The sequence below is a fragment of the Mauremys reevesii genome, linkage group 9 (genome assembly GCF_016161935.1).
Source record: "Mauremys reevesii isolate NIE-2019 linkage group 9, ASM1616193v1, whole genome shotgun sequence".
Lineage (NCBI taxonomy): Eukaryota > Metazoa > Chordata > Testudines > Geoemydidae > Mauremys > Mauremys reevesii.
Genome location: NC_052631.1, coordinates 1,238,469 through 1,259,614, shown reverse-complemented (window position 1 = coordinate 1,259,614; position 21,146 = coordinate 1,238,469). Strand labels below are relative to the sequence as shown.

General features: G+C 47.0%; 1 protein-coding gene across 1 annotated transcript; it reads right to left on the bottom strand.

The window, feature by feature from the left end:
• Window positions 1–918: 918 nt before the first annotated feature.
• LSG1 (large 60S subunit nuclear export GTPase 1) lies at window positions 919–20,149 on the bottom strand. The gene is made up of 14 exons (XM_039489821.1): window positions 19,794–20,149; window positions 18,525–18,651; window positions 16,381–16,501; window positions 13,891–13,977; window positions 12,874–12,960; window positions 10,707–10,767; window positions 9,676–9,852; window positions 8,348–8,770; window positions 7,953–8,054; window positions 7,040–7,183; window positions 6,535–6,658; window positions 5,034–5,113; window positions 4,378–4,548; window positions 919–1,884 (listed from the first exon to the last, which is right to left on the bottom strand). Exons 1-14 carry the CDS (start codon window positions 19,881–19,883, stop codon window positions 1,705–1,707), a joined length of 1,974 nt encoding a protein of 657 aa, XP_039345755.1. The 5' UTR covers window positions 19,884–20,149; the 3' UTR covers window positions 919–1,704.
• Window positions 20,150–21,146: the final 997 nt, after the last annotated feature.

Below are 21,146 nucleotides of genomic sequence, written 5' to 3'. Positions count from 1 at the left end.
CAACAATCCCTTCCCACCCCCCAAAAAACCTGTTCCATACTTTTCCCACCCACACCCAGACTCCTTCCCAGCAATTTACTTCCCTCTCCCGTCAGCTCCTCTGTTACCCGACTCCCCACAGCCTTTGCTCTGCTTCTGAGGGGCGTGGGAAATACGGTTCTGTATTGTAGTTTAAATGAATTATTACTCAAGAGTTCTGTATCAATATGCCTAGTAAGGAATCTATTGGTCAAAAAACATTTCCTGAATCCTTTCTGTTGTCTGTATTATTACAGACATACTTGCTGACAGGTATTTTGAAATAAATGACCAAAATAATTGAAACTGGTGTGATTATATTGTCTTATTTTGACAAATAAAATATGCAGAATTTTAAAATATTGTGCGCAGAATTTTTAAAATTTTGGTGCAGAATTCCACCAGAAGTAAACATCTTGTATAATTTCTAGAGACATCAAGGGCAGTTATTCTCCTTTATAACCTGGAAAAACAAAGCACTAGTTAACTAACCTCAGAATGCTTTCCAGTCCTATTGTTCCCTGCCAGCGGATCAGGAATGGTGAGTAATGACAGATGGACGCAGGGGACTCAGTGTGCAAGCCTATTGCTCTGGCCTCTGACACACACCTTTGGAGTCTGGATTTTTCTCAACTTTGACAGTATTTGTTGAGCTTGTCCTACCACTGAAGTCACACTGAATTCCTGAAGATTGACTATTTCTGTAACTAATATGGGCTCATTAGTTTGAATTATTTTAGGGCTCAATTCTGGTTTTATATACGATGCTTCCATTACTGCATATTTTATATCTACATCTGCCCAGTACCAGACCTTAGATGAGACATAGTGAGACATGGCCACATACAGGACATCAAATCAAATTGATTTGGGACAAACTAGACACCAAAGAGACTTGTACTCAGTCAGATGGAGGTTGTTTTAAGAGATAAATGGAAAAACGTATAGAAGCGTTAACTCTAAAACCAACGGAACATCAGGGAAACAAAAGCTACATTTCCTTCCCCACAGCATGTTCAGACCCAGCTACATCTCCAGCTCTTTACTTTGCCAGTAAACTGACAGACGTTTCCAGAGACAAACTCTACTGGACGTTACACTGGCCAAGCAGCAAGCAGGGAGTGGCTTTAATACAGATACACCATTCCTGCTGCCAGAACTAAGCAGCAAAAAAATTCACGACTAAATTTTTTGAACATTAATTTATGTTCTGCCAGACTTTACCAGAACAGATAAAAAAAGGGAGACAGATGAAAATGTCTCAAATGTAACAAACTTTATCCAATAAGATTCAATTATTCAACTTCTTAGTCAGTTGTACAGGTTTTTGTTTAACCCTCCACAGCTATAAAATAGGTTTTGTTTGGAAACTTGACACACTCCTAAAATGACTCAACCACTCTCGGCAAAGGACTGACTTTTCCGGAGCAATCAAAAGCCTAAACTGACCTGCTTCCAGGAGAGACCAATGGCAAGTTATTTGCTGGTTAGCAGGGAGCTTTGTTTCTTTCTCTGTGTGGCAGAGTCTGACCTCACACACCTGCCCCAGGCAGCCTGTAGCACAGTCAGATTTCCAATGTGAAACACTGATGCTGATTTATCCTTTTCTGCTTCAGTGCGCGCATAAGTTGTAGGCCATATTGCGATCTCCAGCTTGGCAGCAAGTGCCTGGGGTGAATGCCACAGCTATGCATCTAGGTGCTTGGTGATTCTGCGAACCTTCTCCTTTTTGTTTTTGTTCCCATGTTTTTTCCAGGGCTTTCCTCTGACATTCTCAGAGCTGGATGCAGCCAAAGACACAGGCCCGCTGCCAGGTTTATATCCCATCACAGTCTGGACACCTTTCATCAGAGCACGGACATTCTCCTAAAAAACAATAAATATTTGCAAACCTGTAAGCATGGAGGCATTTAATTGTAGATTAAATTACAACACATTAATTTTAACATGAGGCATAAGCCAATCGAGATGCTAGGAGGCACATCCAGAGCTGCAGAGGTCCCTCTGGCAAAGGAGGAATGGTGTCATACGACACAGCAGAGCCAAAGTCTGCCAGGGATTCCTGCCTAGCAGTGCAGGGGACAGAGCCCCAGAGGGCCATAGGTCAGACCACTGCCTAGGGGCACATTGGGATTGCAGTGGTCTACTTCAGTCATTGGGCTGTAATGGCCTTTGCAGAGCAACACTGCAGCCACTCTGCTGGGATTCGTTTGTGCTCCTGCCCACCCGTGAAATGCCCAGCATATGGGTAGCTCCGTTTGGGCCTAACTGTGAACTTCTCCTGTACTGCGTTGACAACAAGGGAGTTTTGGAGTAGAATGAGAAAAAAGAAATTCCATGTCTTTAGCGGGGACACAGTATTTTTTGTCTGCTCACTTGCAGGTGGGTGCTATGGACACTGGGGTCTGCCAGATCACCTTGGCAGGGTTGCAAGATGTTAAGCAACTTGTGCTGTTGCTCTCTGACTTCCTCCAGAGGGACCTGGAGAGAGTCCACGACCTGCGGAGCAGTTCCTGGAACTGTCTAAAATCGTCTGCCCATGTTGGAGGTGGTGTCATGATGGCCTCATCATGGGGGAAAGATGAGTAGAAGTGAGTTGCTGGTGTAACCTCTTTCTCCTGTTCCTCTAGCACTTCTTGTTCTGTCTCAGGCGGTCTGGAGACTGATGAAGACAGAGATCTCATTTGTGTCTGTCTCTGCTCTGCAGGTGGTTTGGGAAAGGGCAATTGTTATGGGGTTGCATCCTTGGGGAGCCGGGGATGTCACTTCTGGTCTCCAAGTATCACAGACAAGATGCTGCTGCTCTGTGTTGGTCCTGAAATGGTCCTGATATGATGGAGGACTGCGTGAAGTAATGGAATACTCCTCTTCTTCCTCGCTAGAGAAGGGTGGTGAAGGAGAGTGGTGCTGTGTCTCCGGGGAAGAGGCATGAGGTGGAGACAGCTCGCTACAGAGAAGTGACAACTCAGGGATGTCAGAGACTATTAGGTCCCTTGGCTATCTGAACTCCTGTGGTACCAGCAGGAGCATCATTGGCACCGGTGGGTGTGTAGAGATTGGGGGCGTTGTCGGTGATGAGGGTGGAGTGCATTCTCTTGAGCAGCCAGTAGATGGAGCCAGGGGTCACCTCACTGTTGAGGGCTTGCTCGGTGCGGAAGCATTCAAAGTTGTTTTAGTTGAGACAAGTGGTACCGATTTCAAAATTCTTGTAGAGTCCTTCTCGGTGCTGAAGGACAGTGCTTCTGTCTGTGGTCCTGCCCATTTAGGGTCCTTGGACCTCTCCTCAGTGCCAGTTCCGGAGGCGCTCGGATGGTCGCCTCTTAAGTCTCGCCCCTGAAGACGCTGAGGCTACTGACCTCGCAGTGGATGCCTTTCTCCGAGGCGGCTCCTTAAAGGGTGAGCTAGTGGCCCACTTCTTTTCATCTGGGCAGGAGACAGTGGATTCTCTCTTGGTGGTGCGTAGTGAATGAGGGTAGGCTGATGATCGTGCCGATGGTGACCGCAGCATAGGAGAGGTTAGAACCAGCCTCAGACCCTGGTCTCAATGAGAGCTCTCCATTAGTGAAAGGATTAGTCTCAGTTCTCAGTCCTTTCATTTGAGCCAGTGAGTACACTTCTGAGAGACATGTCCCTTCCCCAGACAGCATATGTACTGGGAGTGACCGTCACTGACAGGAACGGTCTCACGACAAGAGAGGCACCTCTTGAACCCAGGGGATCTGGGCATAACCCCGAGAAGGGATAGCTTAGAAAAGCATAGAAAAAGAAACCTACGCTAAGCTAAAGAATAACAGGGAGGAAAGAGCAACAGATTTTTTTTTTTAAATCAGGGGAAGAAAAAAAAGGAAATGGCTAAGATAGAACACGTTATAACGGAAACACTTCTGTTACTAAGGCTACAGATGTCTGAAGGGCTCTGCTGTGGATTCCATACCACACCCAACAGCGGCTGAGAAGGAACAGACGGCAGTTGGACTACACAGCGCTATATAGACGCAGCTCACGGTGCGAGATGGGGAGGAGTGCATGTGCGCCACAACGGGCACTGCTACTGATCTGTGATCCCCGGCGCAGGGTGCTACTGTATCTACAGTGGAGCGCCCATAGGGAAACTACTTAAAGAAGAACTTCCAGAGTTTCAAGACATTAAATGTCAACATTAACAGGCTAAAGTGCTCCTTCACTAAGGCTTTTAAAATTCTTGGATGCTAGTTATCCGAACCTGCCGATTTATAAATGTCTAACTTTTGTAGCTGCTGTTTAACATCCTCCATGGTTACTTTTTTTGGTTACACTCTAAAGATGCTGACAAATTGCTACTAGCATAGAGGTCTCTAAGGCAACTACTCCAGAACTTACCTGGTGGAAAAATGTTTTGTCCACCACATTCTCAATTTGTTTTGTGTTCGGATTCCTTTTGGGCTTTTCTGCATTGCCCTGCATAGCTCTGTGCTGAGTGTATCTTTCGTGCTGGTGTTGGAAGTCGTTTGGGTCAATGCCAGGAGGAGGATGGCAATACAAGAGCTTACCCTGTAAAAATCAAATCAATCAATCAATGGCTTTCATCCTCATGGCACGAATCTCACAGCCCGAGCCTGAGAGGGTACAATACAGACCTCCCAATGGTGCCATGAGCTCTAACAAGGCTCATCCAATGCGAGGGGCTACAGAAGTGCAAAGGATTATTATTGTCAAGGTTATGGGCACTGCAGTCAAAGGCCAGTCAGTGCGTGGCCCACTAACCACAACGAGTTCTCTTTCCAACTATGTACTATTTTATAGATACTCCTTCCTCTCCAGCTAGAACGAGCCATCTAGCGTGTCTCGTTCTGCCATCACACACAAAGCCACCTTTCTAACTGTCAGCAGCAGGGAGCCCTTCTTTTCACAGTCTCTTTTTGAGTAAAAAGCCCAGATAATAAGTTTTTGGCTAAAAAATCACTTCAGTGTATTGTGCATCCCCCAAAGGCAGAGCTGCTTGAGCAGGATAGAGAACAGCGACACTGAGAACTTACACTGACGTAATCTTTCAACACATAACGAGCTGATCTTGGCTGGTCCGGCTGCCCATGCGCTGTCATAAATCCTCTCATATCTGGGAGAAAGGCAGCAGAAGGTTAAAATTCAGAGACCTGTTATAGCAGACTCTCTGAACAGTCTATCAAGGGAAGAGAGACCCACAGCTATGCAGTAGATACTGCTGTCACTAGCGCAGTCCTTTCTTTTGAGAAAAAGCCCATGTCCTCTCCAAATCCCAGTCTGATGCCAGGCTTGTTGGGAAGAGCAGGGAATGGGAGATGAAAGCGGGCACCAGGTGTGGGGAACGCTGTTGATTGCAAGGGGCAGCTAGAAGCACTCTAGTCAGAAGGAAATGCAGAGATTCGCCAACTCCCCCAAACCCAATCGCTGTTAGGCTAGAGAAGATTAAACAGACCAGAGTATGCTCAGTCCTCAGAAGAGGGAGCTAAACACCTGTTGCATTTAGCTCAGATTGACCCTGCTGACTGATTCGGGAGTGTTGGCATCAGGCACCTAACAGGAGGCGTGTCACAAACCAACTTCCATGTTCAAGATCATTGCCAGGTACCATTCAGATATATATGTTTTATGTAAATGCCTTCTGATTAAGGTTAGTTCATCCACAGGAAGAAAATTTGCGAAGCATAACTATATACTCCTGGGGGAATTCTGCACCAGTGCCCAAGGCAGAATTTCATTTTTCTCTACACAAATTGTGCTGCAGAATTGCTGGCTGCCTGTGGGGGCTGCTGGCCCAGCAGAGCTCGGCTCTCCAACTCACAAATACAGGACGCTGCCAAGGGAAAGAGGTGCTGGGAGGTTCTGGCAGCTGCGGTGCTCAGTGCAGGAAATTCCACACAAGCCCAGGACCCAGCATCAGGCTGTTTCTCCCTCTGGATCCCAGGGATCTCAGGGAGAGGGAGGGAGTGTTTGGGCTGGAGGGGTGGGGGTATCCTGCAGCTGGCCTCTAGAGGGTAGAGGGTGCAGGTGTTTGAGACCAAAGGGGCAGAGTTTTCCCCCCAAGAGGTGTCCAGCTGGCATGTGTGACACACGCAGACTGAGGTGCCCAACAAAAGCATAACGGAGAAACAGGAACTGTTTCATCGTGGGGGTTTCTTTAACTCTCTACTCCTAGGGGAATTTATTTGTTGTCTGTACTGTTACAGACATACTTGCTGACAGGTATTTTGAAAAAAATTACCAAAATAATTGAAACTGGTGTGATTATATTGTTACTTTGACAAATAAAATATGCACAATTTTGCAGAATTTTAATATTGTGTACATAATTTTTTGGCACAGAATTCCCCCCGGAGTAATTATAACACATACAGAGGATTAGCCAACTACACATGGCCTCCAGCAAAGGCCTCATAGTCCAGGAAGGAAGGTTTTAGTACCTGAGACACCCAAGTGTGACACTGAATTTAACCCTATGCTTCAGTGGCTAAGTGAATTGCGGGGGATGGCGGGAGGGGTTAGGGTATCATCACTCACATCCATATGCTGTTAGCAGCTCTTCAGATGTTGGTTGGCGATCTGGCTCCTCATCTTCTCTGGGTCTTATGATATTTATTCCATAGGTTGCTTCTAAAACATATCGTGGGATATGCTGGCAAATGTGAGCTAGTGAAGGAAGCCACAGGTTGAGTTCTGTTCTGCATGCACGAGTTGCACAGGCTAAAGGTATTCTAGGTTACTCACGGAGACTACTTTGCTTTTAAGAGTAAAGAATGACTTTCAGATTTGATTATATAGGTTGGAAAAGGAAACACACATGAGCCTCCACAATGAGGATTATCTTAAAATAACACAACTCAAAAGAACAAAGGCAGAAGACTACAAACACAGGTCTATTTCATCCCTTGGGCAACTCCACTGACTTCAATAAATATGGCCAGACAGCCTTAGTTCCTGCTAGCATATGTATATTTCACATTTAAGTGTTACTACATGCCAAACACATGTGCAAACACATTTCCAAACCTCGAGCAAAGGATATTAGAGAGATAGGTGGAACATGGTCCCTCATCTGATCTATAGGCAAAATTCCACAGCAGATCATCTCTGCCTTTGTAGAGACGAAGGATGGCATCACCAGACCGGGACAATCGCAGAGACATAGGCCAGGCTCCACATAGAGAGTCTACAAGGAAAAGAAAAGCAGAGGTCACCGAGAGCATCCGATGTATGTTCCAAGCGAGGAAAGGGAATGAAAGGCAGAAAAATCACAGTAAAGTTGGGTGTGGGTGGGGTGAGAGAAAAAAAAGTTAGTGCAAGGGAAGATTCATTGAGCAGAAACTCCACAACACTACAGTGGTGGCATGGAGATGGCCAGCCAGAGCTTACACTTTGCTCAGCGTGAAGGTGACAGCTGAAAGAAGAACAGAAAGCTACAAAAACCCAGCTATGTACCAATGACTCCCAGGGACAAAGAAGAGTGACAGCTCTGAAGGTTTTTCCTTGCAGTCTGAAAAGACTCTATCGAAGTGGGGGCAAAGCAGAACAGTCAAGGAAGATATTTTTCCTGCACTTTATGCTATGGAAGGTGCTTCTTGACCTTTAGAAATCTAAAGTACCTATTTCTGACTGAGGACTCCTTCTTGCCACGTGCTGATGGAGAGAGGAAGGCCAAGTACCACATTAACAATGGAATATGGAAAATGCTTCCATCAGAACAGAAGCTTTCATGCATTACTCTCTCTAAGCTGGAGCCAACTCTATGAAAATGCTTGAGAACCCCTGCCAGAGAGCATGATCAGACATTCCTAAACCACACTGGCACAGGTCAAAATAATACATGGCATTCAGATCAGAGACCTGAGAATTCCCAGTGTCTGTCACGGGGGCAAGCCACCTTGCTATTATGCTTTCTTCAGCCAGAGGTGAGTGAAATGCCAGCATGCCAGTGATACCTGAAAGTGCTTTGTGTGACCTGGTGTGGCAGACACCGAAACTTTCTTGTTTCCAAGGATTGTGTTGATTGTTGAGCTCTTACCAACATTAGGGTAACCCACCTGGAAGGCAGAAAGTGGATTGATAAGACAGTCATATCAGGCGAGGCATTATTAAGCTACTAATAGTGGTTTGGCACAGGGGCTAACCATCAATCTAAGCACCATTTGAAAGCTGTACTGTAGAAAGCTGCAAGGCTGCAGTGCTTAAAACGAATCCACACTTTGACTCCTTACTGATTTCACTTGCCAGGTTTTTGTCCTCATGGGAAGCGGGCCTTCTGGACGAGCGTACATTTCACACTGCAAGGCTCTTGGGCCACATTAGTCTATTTTGAGTACAAGCTCCAACTTACCAGCCCTACTGTGACCTCTCCCTCCTTCACCTTCTTCCCAGTATGTATCGTTCTGAATATCTCTAGCAGTTCGTTTTTCTGTACCAGGTGGCTGCAGTTACTGATGTGTCTGCTCTGCAGTGGCGCTGGGCTCTGCACTAAAGCCCTGTCAGTCCTGCTTTCCATACAGCTTGGGTTACTGGCATTTACTTCTTCCTCACCATCATCTTCAGAACAGGTCTGCCAGGCATCCTCCTCCTCTTCACAGTCCTCATATTCATCACTGTCGTCGTCATCACTACCCAGGACTCTGTTTTCAAGATGCAGAGTGTTACCCCTGACTGTGCTTTCTGCACCGCTCTGCAGGGCTCTGGGCTCTCCCTCACTGGACCTGCCATCTTCAGAGTCACTTGCCTCCTCTGCTGCCTCCTCAAGTTCTAGCCCCTGGGTAAAGAATGAGAGTTTCATGAATGGAACAGAGATAGGGCAGAACACAACCAGCAGCAGTGCTGAGGGGAAATATTATTGTACTGTACAAAACTATGCAGCCAGATTAATTCTCACCCCCCTTATCTATTTTACAGGATTACTGCAAACTGCCGATAACCATGCCACACTCCTGTGTCGGCAGCAGTCTGAGGGTTTGGAGCTCAGTAGATGTCTTCCTCTAGTGGCTTCCCATCTTTGCTCAGTACTTTACTGCATTCCCCCTTCCAGATCTACCAGCTGCCCGCATACCCTCACCCTTCTCATCACCGATACTTTGTGTGTTCCTAAAGCTACCTTTCTCGAGCCATCTGTCCATGTTTCACTGTTACATACAGACATACGTGTAGTGCGACATACAACCAAAAACCCCTAAGTTCTGAGCTCAGTTAGACTGGACAGCTGCTGGGCAACTGAACCCACGCTGTATGGTGATGGGAGGTGAGGGCTCTGTACATCAGTGTCTCTGTGCATCTGTGTTCACATTGTACATCTTGAAGTAAATTAACTACCGTATTTTTATATAACAAATTCCCACAGAGTTTTAAAGCTTCATCTGAGTAGCCTACTATGAAAATGCAATAAATTAAGTAAATAAATAAATAAAAGCCACCATTACCCAATTTCTCCCGCGTACCCCACGAGATGTCTCGTGTACTCCCAGAGGCACGTGTACCACAGCTTGGGAACCCCTGCTCTAGAGTGAGGCTCAGCAGTTACCCTTCCCTAAGGAAGACGGTATTTCCCCTCTTTTTCTGGAGTTCAGTTACACTACTGCAAGCATGACTGCAAGAAAAACATGCGTCTCAGTCTTCACAATTCACCAGACACACAACCACACGTGAACAAGTGACCTAAGCTACCTTAGGTTCAGCACTCAGCCGCATGCCTTCTGCCAAGGCTGACCAGAACACAACTTTAACACCTTCTCTCTCAAAGAACTGCGCCCAAGCCACGCGCTGCTCTCTGCTCAGCAAATCCGCCTTGTTTAGCAGAATGACGTTCTCTTTGTCGCTGCTCATTTCCTTCACATAACGTTCCTGGAGAACACAAAAGGACTAGACAGGATTCTGATTTGGAAACCGCTGCAGTCCAACATCAAGGAAAGTAAAATGAGGTCTGCTTCAACTTACCTGTCGTAGGCTCACCAACAATTCTACCATTAGGGGCAGATTTACAAAGGATTCCGCACACAGCTGCACGTGATTTGCAAATGCAGTTACTGGGACTGCTTGCACAAAGTGGGTATTTGCAATACAAAGGGCCAGACACAGCTGGCATTTACATACACAATATACCCTAGATACTCATGCAAGTGTGGCACAGGAAGGCTCCAGACCTTGGAGTACTGACTCCCAAGGCTGACTCTCTATTTATCAAGTCTGCAATTTTGTTGCTGCAGGACATTTTATTTCAGAGGCTTCTGTTAAATAGCTGCTGTTTCTGTGGGCTTGTCTACACTGGCAATTTACAGCGCGGCACCGGTCTCACTCAGAGCGCAGCAAGTTTTAGCGCTGTAAAGTGCCATGTAGACAGTGCCCCAGCACTGGGAGCCGCGCTCCTTGCACTGGTAGCTACGCCCCTCATGGAGGTGGGTTTTTTAGAGCACCGCAACTACACAAGGCATGTTAAAGCACTGCCGTGGCAGCACTTTAGCGTTGCCAGGGTAGACTAGCCCTTAAATTCCCAATATTTCTTTTAAACGTTTAGGATAACAGTAATGCACTGTTTTTTGATTCTACACTGCTTTTGAGAGGAGTATATAATATACACACACACCCCTTATATGCTGTATAATCCATATAATTATACTGTATATAAAATTATATACAGTCAAAGTTAGCACTGAGACAAGGACAGTAGTTTAGAAGGACATTTGCTTCACTTAACTTACCAGATCTTGGCATCTAAACAGGAGTGGATTTCTGGCATCTACTATCTGAACCACAATGTCACTGCAAAACAAAAGGCCAATAAGCACCTTTTGCTGGTTGTTCTCTGTATAAGCTCAATGACTGCCAAGCACTGCATGAGGAGAAGGGAAAGCCCCAGGAGATAAATCATGCAGGATAAGCCCATCTGATCCCAAGTGTCGAACCTGCTCAGAACTCCAACTGAAACAGTTCCTTCACACACACACACACACACACACACAACCTTGCCAGTTTGCCCTTGGGAAAAACTCCTTCCCAAGTCAAGCAGTTTACATCAATGAATGTGAGTAAGACTCATCACTGTTCAGTGTGAATACCATTTATGTCAGAGATACCACTGTTGTCCAATTCTCCGTCCCCCCCCTTGGAACCCAATAGTGTAGACTAAGCTAAAACTTCCCTGGGAGGGACCACCTCAGAGATGGAGGGAGAGCCCGTACACGTGTTTCAGCATTGAGATTAGACTGTTTGGTGGGGAATTTTATGGCTAAAGATACAGTTACAAAATGATGTAGAGAGAGTCCATTAAACATCACACAAAGAAAAACTATTACCAGCTACGTCTGAAGGGAGTGAAAGCCAAGCGCAAAGGAATCATATAACGCATCACATGGGAATAGGACAGAAATCAAAGCTGTATTAGGACTGTGTATAGTAAGGAGAAGGAAATGGTAGACGTCCAATTGCTGAAGACTTTTGGAACTAGACTGAAACAAACCCTTCTAGTAATGTGCAAGCCTATATTGCCAGGGAGATGGACTGGATGGTGTAATAGGTCTCTCCCATCTTCAAGGTTTATGATTAGACCACAAACATGAGCTCCAAGGAGAACACAGATCTGTTCAGACCAGCACCACTATCTAAGCACGTGTAAGATGTCTGGATACCAGACATAAGGGCGCATACAAGGGAGGATGTTTCTGGCAGCATGGGAGCTCACCAACCAAAGCCCCCGGTGACACTAAGACAGTAACAAAGAGGCTCTTTATGAAATGAGCAGATCACTGTGACCTTGCTGCTGAAGTATTTTTCAATTTCAGAAAAATCAGTAGACACACAATCTCAAAGTTAATTACTAATGAAATTAAATGCCTAAACGAGATTAAACTGGCAGATGGCTTTGCTCTTCTGTTTCAGCTAAGCAGAGCAAACAGAAAGATTATTTCTGTGTATGCCAGGTTGTTGTTAATGCCCCCAAAAATCTTCTTCTGAGTGGTAAGAGGCCCTAGACCAGGAGCCCACTCTCCACCTCACCTTGACTTTCAAGTGCTCCACTATTCCAGGACACATCATTTTCCTACCACCCCAGTGCCGTGGAACGACTGTGTGTGTGTGTGTGGGGGGGTGTTAAAGCTGATAAAAGATTTTGAACGGACAGCCTAGAAGGCAGGTCCATCGGGGAATCCACTGAAAGAGGGTTGCGGGTGTTGCTAATGTCAGTGGGCTACTTGTGCTGCAAGCAAAGCTTGCGTGCACGCGTCTGCAGCATCGGGGCCTAGAATTGTGTGTGTGGGGGTGGGTATTTAAATTGCTTTTAGTGGCATAGAATCTTTGTCACTTCAAAACAAAATTAATGCAGTGTTCACAATGGAAAGGTACTTAGTCCTTCAATATGTTCACAATCACACTGTTAATTTTTTTAAATACACACAGGTCAAAATATTAAAAAATAGGAATCTAAAGTTATATTATTAAGTCCATATTTAGGCGTTTTAAGGGTGGGGTTTTCAAATACAATTAAGTGACTTAGAAGTGCAAGTCACTGACTTCAGACTGCAAACTATGATTATTTCACTTTTCTTAACTTAGGCAAGTTCAATATATTGGAAGGTGGAGTTGGTTGCAAACACAGCACAGGCTATCTGCTTATCAATCATATGTTTCAGTTAGTGCTGTTCTCACAGTGAGGATGCTAATGAAGCCCTGGATATGTTTTCAGCAGAGATGAGCATTTTAGTTCTGAAGCTTCATAGTTACAAAATGTCCGTATTATGAAGTGGGGAGTAAAGTACTAACAATGTGTGAATAAAAAAATCTGATTTAAATTAAAAACAAAAAAAAGGCAACGATCTCTCTCTCTAAGTCGTGATTTTTATTGTCCATGACACAGAAACTGATAAATGTTACCTTCTTTCGATGACTCTCCAGAGCTGGCGCCAAAAGTCTAAATTCCGTTCAAATGGGGTCAAAATCAATTTCTCTTCTTCCTCTAGCCTAGAGAGAAACAGAGAGGATACTCCACATGCAGATCATGTTAGACCGCAAACACAGCACCAAGTCTGCTTGGAATTACACCACACTCGCCTTTCATTGAGCAATCTACAAACGGCAGGGACCCAAACATTAAGGTGCCCCTTCTGCGAGGTTTCTAAATAGATCTTAGCTCCTGAAGAAACCCACCTTAGTGCCATTAGTACAGCAAAGAAAAGCCAACTCCATCAGCAAACAAACTGGGAAAATTCAGAGCTGGGGTATCAGAACAGATCAAAGAAATTACCCCTGTGCACCCAGTATCTACACAGCTAGTTGGCGTGTGGAAAAAATGTACTTGGGGCCCATTCCTGGCAGCTTACTCTCTGGGCCAGGTCCACTCGGCTCCCATTGGGAGTGAGCACCTCACATTTCTCTTGAGCAGCACTCTCCTGTAGAAACCGGAAGTGGCATTGGCATTCTCTGGAAACACGTGCTTATCCCACCTCCTCTAAAGGGGCGTGGGTATGACATTGTGCTTCGGCTCAGAGCGTGGAGTCTGCGGGGATTCTAAATTAACCTCCATTTTTTTTTTTTTAAAAAGGAGAAACCTGCAGTATGTAAACATGATATTCAGGTTGACTTGCTCCTGCCTCAGCGCAGGGGGCTGGACTCAATGACTTTTCAAGGTCCCATCCAGCCCCACATTGCTAGGATTTAATGACATATGGTCCAAACTCTTAACCTCATAATAACCAGCACATAACAGGGTACTTTTTGGAAACTCGCCACAAGGATGAGCCAGGACCATAGTGGTGACAGACCATCAAGGGTTTTTCCCTGCATTTACCAGGAGCAAAAGACATGCTCCCTATGTCCCTAACAAAGATATAGAAAACCCACCCTCCTCTATTCTCATTGACTGGTTGTGTTAAGCATGAGTAGCACACTCACCGAACAAGCTGTCGTCTCCACTCCAGAAAGCTCTCTCTCTCTGCTTGCTTTAACTTCTCAGCACTGGTTCTCCTATCCCAGTATGGTCTAAAAAGATCATATATCGAAAGAAACATAACAGTGTTTTAGAATGTTTTCTCGGTTATATTTGTCCAATAAAAGGAAGGTCAGAAAGAACACTTGCTCTGGACAGTTCAGAGGCATTTTACTGGTTGTTGTTCTTATGTACAGGTATGTATTTTTAGCAGCCTTGGAAGTATGACACTTCTTTGTTCTCTTTAAATATTTCAAAAAGTGATGGGCGCATTAAACAGAAAAATGCATTTCATGCTACAGACGCTCCCCGGGTTACGCAAACCCGACTTACGAAAATCCACACTTACGGAAAAAGTTCCGTAAGTTCCATAAGCTTTTTTTTTTTTGGGCGCATAATTGTCAGGTATACGTTCCCGACTTATGCAAAATTCGACTTACACAAGGCGTTCCGGAACAGAACACTTGCATAAGTCTGGGAGCGTCTGTACATTATAATCTTTCACTCAAAAGGCCAGTTTCCTCAACTGTACTGCGTAGGATATTTAAGAATGTGGAATTCGTCTCTCTCTCTAGATCTTTTTAAGTTTAAGAGTCTCTTCTATCTGGCTGATCTCAAATACTGTGGCTGAAACTAACAGTCCTCTTTAAAGAAGAACTGACTTTTAAAAATAACCAGCACCTGCATCTTTCTCAGTGTTAAAACTCTTATATTCCATTCAATTATCTTAAATGTTAATTCCTATGATTCGCAATTCTGCAACTGATTCAGATTCTGAAGGCAGTGAACTAACGCCACATGCAAGGAAGATTTACAATCTGAAGCTGTTGCATAGGGATCCTGTTCTTGGGAAGGTCTTGTACTGCAGCATTGTAGATGAGCTAAAGAGTTACTTTTAAACAAACGAGTACAAGAAACAAATCTATCCATATTGTAATAGTCCTATTTGTGTTTAAAAGTAAACTTTATTAATCATTTTTAAAGCTTTTTTTGTCTCCACACATACACAATGCACTTCGTGACTACACACTCTGGCCTTAGACCTAAGCACTCAGGTGGAGGGCTATTATCCTTGAATTACAAAACCCAATTATTTTATCATGTGACTGTAATAAAAAGACTAAATTAACAGGTTAGTTAACAATTCAGTACATAGCATATATCTTTGAGCACCATGATGTGGCTCAAAAATAGAGTATTACATACAACCAAGAATTTATTTGACTGTTTTGCAAGTCAACCTGTTAGCTTAACTTTTTTTTTTAATATTTGAAGTAGTATCATAGTAGTAATGAAATGACAGAACAGGACATGTGTCCTACTGAAATCACATCAACAGAATATTACGTGAATGAAACCTAAATCATTCTTCCATAAATATAGTAGCTCTGAAGTCAACAGTTTTTGTAAAGAGGGAATAATTCTCTTTTACCCAGATTGACATGGTCACGAACAACAAAAATACAAAACACAAACAAAAATAGTTTGAAATTTTCTCACTTTCAAACAATACCACCAACCTCATAATCATCTAGCTCTTATAGAGCCATTTTCACCAGTAGATCGCAAAGCGCTTTACAAAGGAGGTCAGTATCAATATCCCCATTTTACAAATGGGGAAACTGAGGCACGGAGTGAAGTGACTTGGCTGAGGTCACCCAGTAGGCCAGTGGCTGAGTTGGGAACAGAACCCAAGGTTCTTAAGTCCTAGTCCAGTGCTCTACCCACTAGGACACACTGTATACCCTAGTATGTGCAAAACATGCTGCCTGCTGGACAGCTACACTGGAGGTGTAATGTCTACATTCTCTTTGATTGAGCTAGCATGCTAAAACCAGCATCGTAGCCTGGCTGCACCACGGTGAGATGGCTAGCTGTCCCAAAACCAGAGCTAGGATTTCCAATGGGATTGTACCGAGGCAGCAAGGCCATCCCACCACCCGTGCAGCCACGGCTGCGAGTTTTAGCATGCTGGTTCAATCAAAGGCAGCAAGGGTATGTCCACCTGAGCTGGAAGTTACACCTCCAGTGAGCTGGACCCTGTGAAAACCTTCCAGCTCCAGGGTGGACACTCCCAAAGCGGTATATGGTATTCTGAGTTGCCTGGTGCCTCACCTTATTTTTAAAAAAGCACACTCATTGCTGTGCTGCTGTGCCTCTGTGCTCCAGCACTGACCCTGGTATGTTACATTGAGAGTGCACTGCCGCCCAGCGGACATCATGAGGTGCCTGGTACCCCTCACAGCACCAGTGGCAGGTTTTCTGTGATGTAACTGGTACATTCAGATCAAAAATTCAAGCAACAGGACAACATTTCAGTGAAGTGCAAATGTTAGAATAAACGTGGCAAATAATAATAGCTGAACTGTAAATTTCCGTTGAGTCTATTGGCATTTCCAGTGGAAGTTTCCGTTTATGGAGGAGACACTGCAGTATTGCTCTGAGCTGGATCTTACCTTCTTGGTATACTCAAAAACTGTCTGTTTTCCTCATGGAGTTTCTTGATATTTTTGGTCTCTTCGGCTGTCAGCAGGCCAGTCCTCGCCTCAGCAGGAACAAACTTGATATTCAGTTTCTCTGTTTATAAAGGAAAAAACCCTGCCATTACCATTCACGCTCAGCCAGGGCAGATGTTAGGCTCTGGCCAACAAAAAAGGAACCCCCATGTGAAGGTGGAGGGATTACACACCAAGCTGGCAGGAAACCTTTCCAGTGAAAACCATTCAGCTACGCACCAGTCAATGGTTGCTGGGCTCACTTGAAACCAATAATTATATGCAAATTCTGACTGTGAATTTGTGCAAACACTGCATATGCTGCTTCAGTTTACAGATGCTACATCAGTTGTTGACCATTATGATAAACATAGTTTGAGTCCTTTGGGGAGATTTTAACACTATTGTCACAGTGAATTGTTTTTAATGCTAATTCACTGTTTGGGAAAGGTATGAGATTCATAGTACCGGGAGACTGAAGTCCTCTAACAATAGCGCAGAAAGCCGATGGCAGCTATGTAAGCTTTCCACCCACTCCTCTGCTAGTACGCTTCAGCCTTCACCTAGAGGGACAAAGGATTAGTCCCCATTCAATCCTTGGCTTCTCTGCAGAAAATGCAAAGTAACGTTCCGTGTGTGGTGTGTATTTGTGCGATGTGCTTCTGGTTCCATTAGGAGATGGACTGATACCATGAGACATTCCACATAAGGCCTGCTCTACACACAAGCTTGCACTGAAATAGCCAAGTTGGTTTTAAATGCACATTTTCCATTGTTTTGGTAGAAGTCAGTGGGTGGGCATGCTCAATATGGAATAACAGTACCCTATTTTAATTTAGCTCAATTCAAGCTTTTTCCAACTGATATTAAATCAAATAGGACACTTATTTCAAAATACGCATGCCCACCCCCAGACTTGCACCAAAAGTGTTGAACAGCACCAGGGATAATACTGCTCCCTGCAGAACTCAACTAGAAACACACCTCTTCAATGATGATTGTCCATAGTTAACTACTTTTTGAGCATGGTCAGTAAGCTAGTTCTTAAGCAATTTAATATGTACTCTATTAATTTTGTATAGTGCTAATTTTTTAATCGTAATGTCATTACCCTACAAAAGTCTATTACATCTATTCAGCTACTTTTATCAACTAACCTTGTTATCGTATTAAAAAAAACAGGTTTGCTCAACAATACAGGTGAGTCCCATCTTACGCTGGAGTTACATTCCACTGTCAGCACGTAAAACGAAAATCACGTATAGTCAAAATTACATTGAGTGTAATGGTGGGCAGAATCGCCCACACTACAGATACAGTATTTAAATTGTTATTTTTCTCTCTCTCTCTCTCTTCGCATGTTAAATGTGCGTAAGATGAGACTCGCCTGTACCTATCTTCCATAAAACCACAATTAGGGGTATAGAACAACTTCTGTATGAGGCAAGATTAATAAGATTGTGACTTTTCAGCTTGGAAAAGAGACAGCTAAGAGGGGCATATGATAGAGGTCTATAGAATCATGACTAGTGTGAAGAAAGTAAATCAGGAAGTGTTATTTACTCCTCATAACACAAGAACTAGCGGTCACCAAATGAAATTAATGGGCAGCAGGTTTAAAACAAACAAAGGGAAGTATTTCTTCACACAACTCACAGTCCACCTGTGGAACTCTTTGCCAGAGGATGTTGTGAAGGTCAAGACTATAACAGGGTTCAAAAAAGAATGAGAGAAGTTCCTGAAGGATAGGTCCATCAATGGCTATTGGCCAGGATGGGTAGAGATGGTGTCCCTAACCTCTGTTTGCTAGAAACTGGGAATGGGTGATGGATCACTTGATGATTACCTGTTCTGTTCCATTCCCTCTGGGGCACCTGGCATTGGCCACCGTTGGAAGACAGGATACAGGGCTAGATGGACCTTAGGTCTGACACAGTGTGGCCATTCTTATGTAATCCTACAGCAGCTTATGCGAAAGCATAGGGAAGGCCTCAGAAGCCGCATGCTCCAGCTTTTAACATACCTAATGCCTATTAATACACAACATATTTTTATATTTCAAATCATCATATCATAATGGGTCTCTAGCATGGCCAAAAACTTACCAGCCGCAAATTCCGTTCCTGCAAGCTCTGCTGTAGCAAGGAATTCCTCAAGCGAGCTTTGTTCTGTCACTGACTGAAGGTTGAGGCGGCCCCAGTCATACCCATCATTTAAGTCACTTGTATGTAACTGCAAAGAAAAGCAGATGTGTTTTCAGGCTGCTCTGTAACACCCATAAGCACCAAGTCAGAGGCATTTAACAGAGCCCCCAATGGCATGTTCACGCTGGGCCTAGAGGATTCAGGGCACTGGCCTGGCAGGTGGCAGTTCTTGCCAAGGACAGACAGCACAACAGGACCCACGCTGTGATTCTCCCTGTGTTCACCGCACTGACCTGCTGCCGTGCAGGCCAGGAGAGACCCAACTTCACAGGACCAACGCTCTGAGCGCTCAACTAGTCTGGGCACACTGGTGGGGGGGCTCCCCACGGGGGGACGGGCACACCGCTGGGAGGGGGCTCCCACGGGGACAGGCACACCGCTGGGGAGGGGGCACACCAGAGGAATGGGCACACCGCTGGGGGTGATCCCCATGGGGGGAGGGGGCACAACGGTGGGGGGATGGGCACACCGGTGGGGGCTCCCACGGGGGACGGGCACACTGGTGGGGAGTGGGCACACCAGAGGGAATGGGCACACCGCTGGGGTGTGATCCCCATGGGGAGGGGCACAACGGTGGGGATAGGCACACTGGTGGGGAGGGGCTCCCCACGGGGGGGACGGGCACACTGGTGGGGGGGAGTGGGCACACCAGAGGGAATGGGCACACCGCTGGGGTGTGATCCCCATGGGGAGGGGCACAACGGTGGGGATAGGCACACTGGTGGGGGCACACTGGTGGGGAGGGGCACACCGGAGGGAATGGGCACACCGCTGGGGTGATCCCCATGGGAGGGGGCACAACGGTGGGGATGGGCACACCGGTGGGGGCTCCCACGGGGACGGGCACACTGGTGGGGAGTGGGCACACCAGAGGGAATGGGCACACCGCTGGGGTGTGATCCCCATGGGGAGGGCACAACGGTGGGGATAGGCACACTGGTGGGGGGGCTCCCCACGGGGGGGACGGGCACAACGCTGGGGGGGGAGGGGGCACACCAGAGGGAATGGGCACACCGCTGGGGGTGATCCCCATGGGGGGAGGGGGCACAACGGTGGGGGGATGGGCACACTGGTGGAGGGGAGGGGCACAACGGTGGGGGGAGAGTCCGCGGAGCGTAGTCTGGGCCTGGGCCTAGGCCGGCGCCCAGCGCTCCGCAACGGGCACGTTACCCAGGAGTCGGGCTGCCTGCTGCCCCGCTTGGCCTGGCTCCTCTCCTTCATGAGGGCCCGGCCCAGTCCCGGGCTTCTCTTCTTCCCCATGCCGAGGCTTCCGCTGTTCCAAACGCTTTTCTCCTGGTCTGGTCTCCAGCGGCACCCGTCCCTGCACCGGAAGTGCTCGTTCCGTGACCCGGAAGTCGAGTGACTGGGGAGACCCTGCAAATGGGGGGAGGGGTGGCTTCCAGAGGACCCCTGTCTCCTTGGTGCGTCCCGCGGAAAGGAGACCGGGCTCCCCGGAGCCTCAGCATGGCCCGGCCCGGCGCCGCTTGGCAACGGTACAGGCCGGTCGCGTCCTGATTTACTGTGTCCGGTGGAAACGCGTCCCAGAGCGAAGCGTTCCGGGATCCTGTCGGACCTATGGGGACGGTCCGTCAGCACCTCCGCGCCGGCCGCCAGGGGGCGCTGCGGGGCGGCCGAGCCGTGCGCGAGGAGACTGGCAGAGACATGGTCCAGCTCCCCGGCCTCGAGCCTGGGACTCTGTCCCCGTAGGCCCCGTTCTCTGTGTGTCCCCACAGGTGCCCCCTCCTCCTCCTCCGTCCCCCCGTGCAACCTCCTCCTCCATCTCCATCCATCCACCCCCCTGTGCAACCACCTCCTCCATCCATCCGTCCGTCCCCCCGTCCCCCCGTGCAACCTCCTTCTCCATCTCCATCCATCCGTCCTGCTGTGCAACCTCCTCCTCCTCCTCCATTCATCCCCCTGTGCAACCACCTCCATCCATCCATCCGTCCGTCCTGCTGTGCAACCTCCTCCTCCGTCCCCCCGTGCAACCTCCTCCTCCATCTCCATCCATCCACCCCCCTGTGCAACCACCTCCATCCGTCCGTCCGTTCCCCTGGGCAACCTCCTCCTTGTCCTCCTCCTCCGTCCATTCATCCACCCTCCCCCGTGCAACCTCCTTCTCCATCTCCATCCATCCGTCCTGCTGTGCAACCTCCTCCTCCGTCCCCCCGTGCAACCTCCTCCTCCATCTCCATCCTGCTGTGCAACCTCCTGCTCCACCTCCATCCATCCACCCCCCTGTGCAACCACCTCCATCCATCCATCCATCCGTCCGTCCGTCCCCCTGTGCAACCTCCTCCTCGTCCTCCTCCTCCGTCCATTCATCCACCCTCCCCCGTGCAACCTCCTCCTCCATCTCCATCCATCCGTCCGTCCCCCTGTGCAACCACCTCCTCCATCTCCATCCTGCTGTGCAACCACCTCCTCCATCTCCATCCGTCCATCCCCCTGTGCAACCACCTCCATCCATCCATCCGTCCGTCCGTCCGTCCCCCTGTGCAACCTCCTCCTCGTCCTCCTCCT

Excerpts from the sequence above, each read along its gene's own strand:
- LSG1 (XM_039489821.1), bottom strand. The coding sequence starts at position 19,883 with ATGGGGAAGAAGAGAAGCCCGGGACTGGGCCGGGCCCTCATGAAGGAG. Across the intron at positions 13,978-16,380 it reads TTTTTGAGTATACCAAGAAG|ACCATACTGGGATAGGAGAA; the intron begins GTAAGATCCAGC and ends TGATCTTTTTAG. Across the intron at positions 9,853-10,706 it reads TGTTTAGATGCCAAGATCTG|GAACGTTATGTGAAGGAAAT; the intron begins GTAAGTTAAGTG and ends TGTGTTCTCCAG.